This window comes from Monodelphis domestica, chromosome 1, assembly GCF_027887165.1.
Source record: "Monodelphis domestica isolate mMonDom1 chromosome 1, mMonDom1.pri, whole genome shotgun sequence".
Lineage (NCBI taxonomy): Eukaryota > Metazoa > Chordata > Mammalia > Didelphimorphia > Didelphidae > Monodelphis > Monodelphis domestica.
Genome location: NC_077227.1, coordinates 708,076,165 through 708,085,800, shown reverse-complemented (window position 1 = coordinate 708,085,800; position 9,636 = coordinate 708,076,165). Strand labels below are relative to the sequence as shown.

The following is a 9,636-nucleotide window of genomic DNA, read 5'->3' as shown; positions in this document are numbered from 1 at the left end:
ATTCCATGGAACTTTCTCCTCATCTCAGTTGATTGGTATTTCACACAGTTTTGAGCTCCTTTTCTCTTGGCAGATGCATTTGTCACTTCTCAAAATCTTCACTTACACCACTGATCCAGTTCAAGTTCTAATCACCTCTTCGTCTGGACGATATATAGTCTGTATCAGACTCCTGGCTTCTAGTCTTCCCCCTCTCCACAAATAACAAAATAATTTTCCTAAGCATTGATTATGTCACTCTGCTATTTCGGAAATCTTCAATAACTCTGTAATGCCTCTAGGATAAAATACAAACTTCCTAGCTTGTTACTGAAAGCACTTCACAATGTGACCCCAGCCTACCTTACTAGATATTGCACATTACTCTTCATACACTCTGTGTTCCAGTTGAATTGGCAATAAACTATTCTCTCAATTCAGCCCTCCTGACTCAATTTCTGGAATGTCCTCCCTCCTCTCTTTGCCTCTTTCTTTTAAGGCTTAGCTCATGTTCCATCACCTACAAAAAGTCTATCCCATTCCACATAACTGTTAGTGATCTCTCCTTTCTCAGTGGTTTGTGGTCAGTGGTCTCCTAAAGGAGTTACTAACAATGTAACAACCCAGGACAAGTCACAACTGCTGACTCTGTTTCCTTGCTTGCAAAATAAGAATAATAATAGCACCTACCTCCTAGGGCTGTTGTGAGGATCAAAAGAGATAATGCATATAAAGTCCTATGCAAACTTTCAGCTCTATAAATATAAATATAAACTCTACAAATGCTACTATTGTTGTTGTTCCCTATGACATCCCCTTAAGAACTTGAAGATAGTGATCCTGTCACCTCAAAGTTTTATTTTCTCTAGTCCACACATCACCAGTTCCTTCAACCAATTCTGACATGGCATAATTTGGTTGTCATTGTTGTTCAGTCATTTTTAGATGTGTCCTACTCTTCATGACCCCATTTGAGGTTTTATTGGCAAAGATACTGGAGTGGTTTGCCATTTCCTTCTCCAGCTCATTTTACAGATGAGGAAACTGAGGCAAACAAAGTGATTTGTCCAGGGTCACACAGCTAATAAGTGTTTGAGGTCAGATTTGAACTCAGGGAGATCAATATTTCTGACTTCTGAGTCCAGGCACAGTACTCTACCTGTTGCTCCCCACCCCAGCTGCCCAAGGAAGGAATCTAGGGGTTCTAAAAGATGATGGTGAGAAGGGAATGCCTTTCAGGAATGGAGGACAGCCTTTAGGAAGTGTATTATGCATGGTGAGTGGTAAGAGGGCTGGTTTGGCTGGATCAAAGAGTTCATAGAGGAGGGCAATATATAAAAAAGTTGTAAAGGGCTTTCAATGACAACCAGGGGAGTTTATATTTAACTGTAGAGAGAATAAGGAACCACTGGAGTTTGAAGGGGAGTGACACAATCAGACTTCTATTAAACTACTTCACTATCAAAAGCCTAGAGACAGGGAAAGCAATTAGGTGTCTGCTGCAATGGTTCAAATGAAAGGTAAGGAGAAACCTGAACGAGGCTCTGAAGGCAGCTGCTGAGTTGAGTGAAGGGAAGGGATGCAAGAGATGTGGGGGTAGAACAACCAGATCTGACAGCTGAATGGATCGGTGGGATGAGGGAGAATAAGGATGCCTCCAAAGTTGTGAACTTGAGCAATTGAAAGAATGGCAGTGCCCTCAACAGGAAGAGGGAAGTTCAGAAGTGGCATGGATTTTCAGGGAAAAAATGAGTTCTGTTTTGAGATGCCTATGGAACATCCAGTTCAAAAATGTCCAGTTCAGTTTATTCATTTTTCAGTTGTGGCTGACTCTTCATGACATGATTTGGGGTTTTCTTGGCAGACATTAGAGTGTTTTGTAGTTTCCTTCTCCAGTTCATTTTACTGATGAAGAAACTGAGGCAAACAAGGTTAAGTGACTTGGCCAGGAAAAAGGGCTACCCTTTCATCAGAGGCAGGAACAGAGGAGAAGTGGAGGAAGAAATAATGTCAAGGGGATATGAAATAAAGAGAGCAGGAGAAGAAGAAGTTCAAGGCAAAGAGCAATTAGGTATAAGGTTCCATTGTGTTCCACTGTGAGGATTGGAATGAGGGAGTGGGATAGAAGGAGAGAAAATAGGGTATGAGACAGTTGTTGTAGGGAGTGTAACAATCAGGGAGGAGTGGAAGGATGACCTTACTGTAGTTGCGAGATGAGATGAAATAAATTTGGAGTGGATCTGGTCACCATGGTTACACTTAACTTCTCCATCTCTGTTCTTGAACATTTCTATAGGAAAGGAAAATGTTGGATAGTTCTATTGTGACCTTGACATAATCCAAGGTCACCATTTTTAAGAGCAGTGATTTGTTGTGGGAATCAAATGAGTTAACATATGAAACAAAACCTTGAACTAAAATAATGTTAATCATATTTCTTATTCCTCCTATTAAAGCATTCCATGTAGTAGCAAAATTACATTTATTTTGTGTTCATTTGTGTTTATATTTCCCTCAAATGTTAGTTCCTTGAGGACTGACTCATGTTTCTGTGTTTATATCCCTAAGACATAGGACAGGGCCTGATACATATTAGATGCCTAATAAATGTTTGTTGTATTTTATTTCCCTTTTTGCAACCCATTGAGTGCCAAGATTCAAGAGAGTTCACTCCTGGAGAACCCCCAGCCAAGGATCAGAAGCAACTTGGAATTTGTACAAATTTTATTAAAAGAGAACAAAATGATTGGGAGAAATATTGGGCATCTCAAGGGAAGGGGGTTTAACGATATAATCTGCCTCAGCCTAGGGAAATATCATTGGAAATGGTTCAGTTAAGGATCAGACTAGGAAGGATAAGTATTCTAGGAAGTGGAAGGTATTCCAAATAGAAGAGAGGAGGATGGTGGAATAGGGGACAAAACACATAGGGGAAAACAAGTGGAACTAGATAAGGACTCCTCTCCAGGGACTGGTGGTCATTTTCCATGTTCCTCATCTTGTCAGTTGCTATTACCCTGTGTCTCTGACCTCTGGGATGGGAATTGGGGAGAGGAGGTGATGCTCAGATGACTACAGATACTATTTCTTGGAAAATACTCTTGTACTGTGTGAGTCTGGCCTGAGTTGGGGTGGGGTGGGGGGACACAAGCCTAAGGCTTCACTTCTGTGTCTTGGTTCCTTACTGTCCTTCTGTCCCCACCCTCTCACTAGGACCCAGGGTCTCCATCAGTTACAAATCCAGTGGCTAGATACTTTGGGAGTAGCTTCTTCTATCTGCATCATTTCTTACCAAAAGCCTGGAGCACCTGAGCTTTCCTCCTAATAACTGGGATCAATGGACCTCAGAAATGTTATTGACATTCTAGGTTGTTCAGTTCCTACCCTGTCCCTGGTGTAGCAAGATCCTGGACCACTCAGCATGTTGTCTTCCACCATTCCCAAAAGGAAAGGCAGAAATCATCTGAGGTTCCAACTGGAAGGGATTTGAGTAATAAAAAGGAGTGATACAGAAAACAGGAAGTTCAATATAGGGACAACTCAGGCTAAGGGAGCTTTTAGAAGCATCCTCAACCCAAAAAGGAAGCTCTCTATCAAGAGAAGGGAAGGAAAATATAGGGGCAAAGGTGGTGGCCAGTTGGAGACAGTGCACACTTCCTGGGGGAAAGTAGAGGGTCACAGTTTCCCATCTGAGGTCAGAACCTGGAGGTCAGCAGGAGAGTCTACATGCAGCACAGAGTGTGAAACAGCAAGTTTATCCACCAGGGAGGCCACAGCCTGGCCAACCTCCAAATGGCTGACAAAACCAGGACCCAGGGCTTCAGGGAGAGCAACCCCCATGTTGATCTTCACCTAAGTGTTAGAGAAACAGAAAAAGATCATCAGCTTCTCTTTCTTTACATAGAACATAGTTCAATGGGAGTCAGAGCAGGGAGAGGTGCCTCTTGGAAACTCTCATCCCATTTAAAGTTCAGCTCAATGAGTATAGCCTCCTACAAGCAGGCTTACCCCATTTTTGCACTCCTCCTGCTGAGCACAGGACCTGGCAGAAAGGAAGCATTTAATAAATGATTATTGAGTTAAACTCAAGTCAGGAAGAACTGTGGAACAACAGGTAGACCAGCTGGCCCTCTCTGAAAATGATTCCTGCCTCCTCCATGTATGTCTTCTGTATATTCACCTCTTTCCCCAACCAATATCCAAATAGAGGGCAGCTTCTGAAGCAGCAAATAGAAGGCAACTTCCAGCCCCTCCAATCTGCCCTTCATACCAACTGTCAGACTTACTTCCCTCCTGCATTCATCTGGTCACATCACAACTGTTTTTAACTGTTTCTTGTAGCTCTTGATTGCCTTCTAAATAACGATCAAGCCTCCTTTGCCCTGCACAATTCTTGCCTTATTTCCTATTATTCCCTTCTGTGTACTTGATGCTCCATATGAACTAGACAACTCTCCCCACCTCACCATATTCTTTGTCAGCCAACAAGCATTAATTAAGCTCTTACTGTATGCCAGGCACTGTGTTCTCCAACCTTCATGACTTTGTTTATGCTATCCCCTATGCTTAGAATGCTTCCACCTTCTCTAGCTTCAAACACTGAATGGAGCTAAAACTAGGATGGGACCATCAGATCTTTGCCATAAAGTGGGAAATTTAGAGGTCACAGACAATGCTATCATCAGTACTTCCTAGTGTCTCACAGTGAATTTATACCCCCATCTCCACATAAACATTGGGCCTCCATATTACACACAATGCAAATGGTCCCAGGCACCAGAATTACTAATTATAACTGTAAATTCATGCTTACTTTTAAAATCCCAACCCAAATGCTACCATCTCCATGAAGTCTTCTCGGTTACTCAGTCAATAAAGACTATTTCTTCCTCAGACCTCACATAGCAGTTTACGTCTCTTTTATTTTATATTATAGCTAGCTGTGTTTATGTCTAATCCCCTTCTGGATCAAAAGCTCCATGAGGCCAGGGACTGTGTCTTATGTAAAATCTTTAAGTCTCCCCCAGAGCTAGCAAGCTAAATATCTATTTGAGGAGGTCTTTGGAACCCTACTCTGTTCCATAACGATCTCCTCAATTCTCTCCCATCTGGTTATGAGGATGAGTAAAGAAAACTTGGACCAGGCTAATCAGGTGCTGTCAACCACAGCAGCTGCTGGAGCATCACTGTTTCTGAATATGGATTGGAAGATTCTAGGGCACCACACGTGACAAATGTGCTGACATTTTATCATTTTGCCTGTGATTGAGATGGCTTAAATAAATCATTCATACTTATCAGGGTAAAAAAAGACCCCTAGTTGTGCCCCCCACCCCAATGTCTCATGCCCTGGACGAAGGTTATAATAGGCTCTTGTCCATAGACTTTGCCCCCAAGGCTCTCACCTCATTCAGCTTACAGGGCACATCTGGGTACTCTTCACGTACCACCCTGCTGAAGGCCAGGGCCCCTGAAGCCCCCAGGGTCAGGAAGCCTGTGCCTGGCCTGAGCAGACGATCTCCTGCACTCCCTAGAACACAACAGAAAAGGAGGACAAATGCTGGGCATCTAGTTAGGAGATGGGAGGGAAGGGGATGGACAACCCCAACAATAACTCTACAGTGGGGCTCCCACACCACCCAGGGGACCCCTCCCTTGCTTATTGTCTAGGCCCAAGGCCAGAGCCTTACCAGTGATAAAGGTGTAGGAGCCTCCAGGGTTTTCCCAGACCAGGGGAAAGAAGGCTTTCCAGGAAGTGAAAGTACTCAGGAGCAAAGTTTCCAGGACCTAGACAGGTGGGATCTTTGTCTCAACCATAGCTCTTCCCACTTCCAACCCCGACTATTTCCTCTTATCTTCCTCCTTCCCCACCCCACATTCCCTGCATACCCACTGCAGCTCCTGCAGGGTCTGAGTATGGGGTGCCCCTCCTTGCCACCAGCTGAAGCCCAAAGCAGATACCACATCAGTGACCTTCTTGCCTCCTCCCAGAAGGGCTGCCTTGGCTGCTTCTGCTCCATCCTCAGTGCCTACAGAAGGAAAGGGAACTAGGGTGATGGTTGAGAGAGTGGGCATCCCCCTTTTACTTCATCCTGCCTTGGAGAAAGTATACGGGTTCTCTGAAGATGGCCACATTCCCTCTAGGGGTGGAATTGGGAGGGTGTGTGTCCATGTCTATACATGAAGGGGCATCCTTCACTTGTCATTTCATTTGGCTGATCCCTACATTGCTTTTGAGCTGGCTGACATCCGGGAGTCCTAGACTAGCCTCTTGGTGTGGCACAGTAGAAACAACACTGACTAGAGTCAGGAGAGCTGAGTTCAGAACCTGTTTCCAAAGCTTCATACTTCTGTGATCTTGGGCAAATTGCTCTGGGCAATTTGGGGGACAAATTTGCTTGGGTACACTTCCTTGGGCTTTAGTTTCCTTATCTGAACATGGACTTAGTAGAAAGAGCTCTGGACCTGTACTCAAGGGCCTGAGCATGTTGCAAATATCTCTTTCAGATGGGAGTAGGATTAGATGAGGCAGCTAGGTGGTATAATAGAGTGCCAGGCCTAGAGTCAGAAAGATCTGAGTTCAAATCCAGCCTCAGACCCATACCTAGCTGTGTGACCCTAAGCAAGTCACTTCACCCTGTTTGCCTCAGTTTCCTCACCTATAAAATGTGCTGGAGGAGGAAATGGCAACCCACTCTAGAATCTTTGCCAAGAAAATCACCACTGAATAACAGCAAAAGGATTAGCTTGCCACTAAAAGGGCTTTCAATTCTAAAATTCAGGCCTGTGATATGAATTCAGATTCTAGCTCTGCTTTGAGCAAACTTCTTGCCAAATAGCTCTGGGACTCACTTGTCTCATCTGTCAAATGGGGAAGTTGTATGAGATCCTAGATTTAGAGCCGAAAGGGATATTAGTCATCCAGTCCAACACCCTTACATTGTTATTCCCTCCTGTATACTTTTATGTTCCATAGAAATCAGACAGCTCTCCTCTCCTCACCATACTCTGTGTCAGTCAACAAACATTTAGTAAACACTTATCATGTACCCAGCACTGTGCTTTCCTGCCTCCTGGCCTCTGCTTATGCTGTCCACTATGCTTACAATATCTTTCCCATCTTCACTTTCCCATCTTCAAATGCTCCATGGAGCTAGGATGGGACTTTGTTGCAAGGTAGGAAACTTGAAGGGAAGACTTTACTATCATTAGTACTTCCTGTTATCTCACAATGAATTCATACCACTCCCCCATTAGTTAAAAACGAATTTCAATAGAATTTGTTTCTTTTATAACATCATGTGTTTTTATTTATGAAATTTTTTTCTTTTCTTTTTCTTTTAAAACGCTATTTTGAGGAGGGGTCCAGACTTCACCAGGCCCATGTAGGGTCCAGGACAAAGAAAAGATTAAGAGTTCAACTTTAAGAGTTCTTACCTTTCCCCCCACCCCCACCCCACCAGCCTTCAATTTTGATCCCTGCCTTCTCCTCCCCTGGTATCTGTCCCCAGAACACATTGGAGGTTCACATTTGCCTCTCAGTGTGAGCCCAAGGACCAACCCCCATTGCCTTGGGCACTCCCAGAATCCCTGCCCCACCCTATACCTAAGGAGGTGACTCACTCACTCACCAACATCCCCGACCAGGGTGAACAGGCGATTGTGAGCTTCTGCTGGTAGGAAGCTCCGAAGCTTCTCCAGTCGCTCAGCATCCCGGGAGATGACAGCAACCTGGAACCCTATGGGAGATGGAGGATGGTCAGGTCCAAGGCTCTCAGAAACATGGGATTGCGGAGTGGGATCCTACTTACCAAGAGTGGGGCCAGGAGACAGTCAGAGCTTTCTCTCTCTCTCCCTCCCTTTCTCTCTCTCTCTCTCTCTCTCTCTCTCTCTCTCTCTCTCTCTCTCTCTCTCTCTCTCTCTCTCTCTCTCTCTCTCTCTCTCTCTCCTCCTCCTCCTCCTCCTCCTCCCTCCCTCCCCATCTATCCATCCATCTATCCATCTATCTAACCCAACTTGAGTCCATTAGGAAGCAAATGAATTCCAGAAATTTAGAACTAGAAGGAATCATCTAATTTCAAAGGACAAATGAGAAACAATTAGAGGAAACCAGAATTCAAATCTCAGCTTTGCCACTTCTTTTGATTTTAGACAAGTCTTCCCCTTGAGCCAAAGTTTCCTCATCTCTAAAATGAAAAAGTCGGATTGTATTAGAGATACTTCACTTCTTTTTTGTCTGGCAAAACCCTTTGACAGTCTAAGAAAGCCCCCCGTTGGCCCTTTCTCAGAATAATTAGTAATTTTAAATGAATATTTTTTAAAATTAGCACCTTAAAATTCACAATTGCTAAATTGCTGGATTTCACTTAAATATCAGTGAAAATGAAGATGTAATTTTTTTTTTCTCATCCAAATTCATGGAACCTATCCATAGATCCTAGGTTAAGATCCTCTGGATTATATACTCCCTATTGGTGCTCTCTAGACCTAAATCCTATAGCCACTTCACCTCAGATTAAGTAGCTGATGCCCAGAATGTTTAAATAGTCTGGGGTTCGAGAGATGGGAATGGAAGAAACTTCCTGGGAGCTGGAGTACTGTCTTACAGCCAGGGTGTTCTCCCACTAGGCTCCTGGCCATCTCCCCATCCCACATATGCATCTCCTTCCCCCTGCAGTCCAATAGGGACTCAAATAGAAAGTAGAACTTGGCCAGACTCGTTGTCCAGGAACTCTATGGAAATCTGGGGCTAGGTTGGCATGAGAAACTCGGGATTAGCTCTTTCCCAGGTGCTATGAGAATATCCTCCCAGGACTATGAGGAATGGGTACTGAGCTGAGCCTGGATACCCTGCAGAGCTTCCACAATACCAGCAAGGTAGAGTGGAAAGCACATTGAATTTGTAGTCAAAGGACGGGGATCCAAACTGAACTTTGCCACTTCCTAGCTGTGATCTCGTTGGGCCTCGGTGTCCCTTTCTGTAAAATAAGAAATTGGACTTCAGTTCCTTCTAGTTCTAAATATTATGACCCAGGTTTTCGTGCCCTGGGAATGCCTCAAATGATTTCCCCAACCTTCTATCCTCTCCAACCTTATTTTGCAGCTTTCTGCATCCCCCAATGAGCTCCCACCCAACTGGGGGGCCATGATCCCACCCAAAATACTCTTCCCAAAGCTCCTCACCCTTCTCCAGGAGCGACTTCACAATCCCAGAGCCCACGGTCCCAGCTCCTCCCAACACCAGGACCAGGCGCTCAGAAGGAGACATGCTGCCTCGGAGGGTGCCCCGAAGACCAAGCCAAATGTTGCCAGAGAGGAAAGATAAGTAGAGAAAGCTCCTTGGAGAACACGCCCTTAGAGCCCCTCATTGGCCAATCCTCCAGCACTTGGTAGGTGTTGGTTCCGCCCCCTGGGCTGCCAGCCAACCCCCCCAAATTCTTCAAGCTAATTTACTAGGTCTATTGTGTAGTCCAGAATACAGAACTGGAAAGGAGTTTAGAAATTTCAAGCTCTGACTTTCCCATTTTACCAAGAGGGAAAGAAACTTGTCTCACAGGTTAACTGGTCCAGTGAATCCCCTCTAAGACAAGAGCTTAGCTTAAAAAAAAAAAATTACGAAGCACTTTTTACATTATCTTATTCGAATCTCACAACAAT

General features: G+C 44.4%; 1 protein-coding gene across 2 annotated transcripts; it reads right to left on the bottom strand.

Annotated features, from left to right (window-relative positions):
* Window positions 1-2,685: 2,685 nt before the first annotated feature.
* LOC100618057 (uncharacterized) lies at window positions 2,686-9,300 on the bottom strand. 2 transcript variants are annotated; one of them, XM_007477331.3, is made up of 6 exons: window positions 9,163-9,300; window positions 7,611-7,718; window positions 5,869-6,026; window positions 5,670-5,766; window positions 5,385-5,509; window positions 2,686-3,831 (listed from the first exon to the last, which is right to left on the bottom strand). In XM_007477331.3, the coding sequence occupies exons 1-6, from the start codon at window positions 9,245-9,247 to the stop codon at window positions 3,655-3,657; spliced, it is 750 nt and encodes a 249-aa protein (XP_007477393.2). In that variant the 5' UTR covers window positions 9,248-9,300; the 3' UTR covers window positions 2,686-3,654. The 2 variants fall into 2 exon arrangements, with proteins under 2 accessions (XP_007477393.2, XP_007477394.2); XM_007477332.3 differs by having other exon boundaries at window positions 5,869-6,008.
* Window positions 9,301-9,636: the final 336 nt, after the last annotated feature.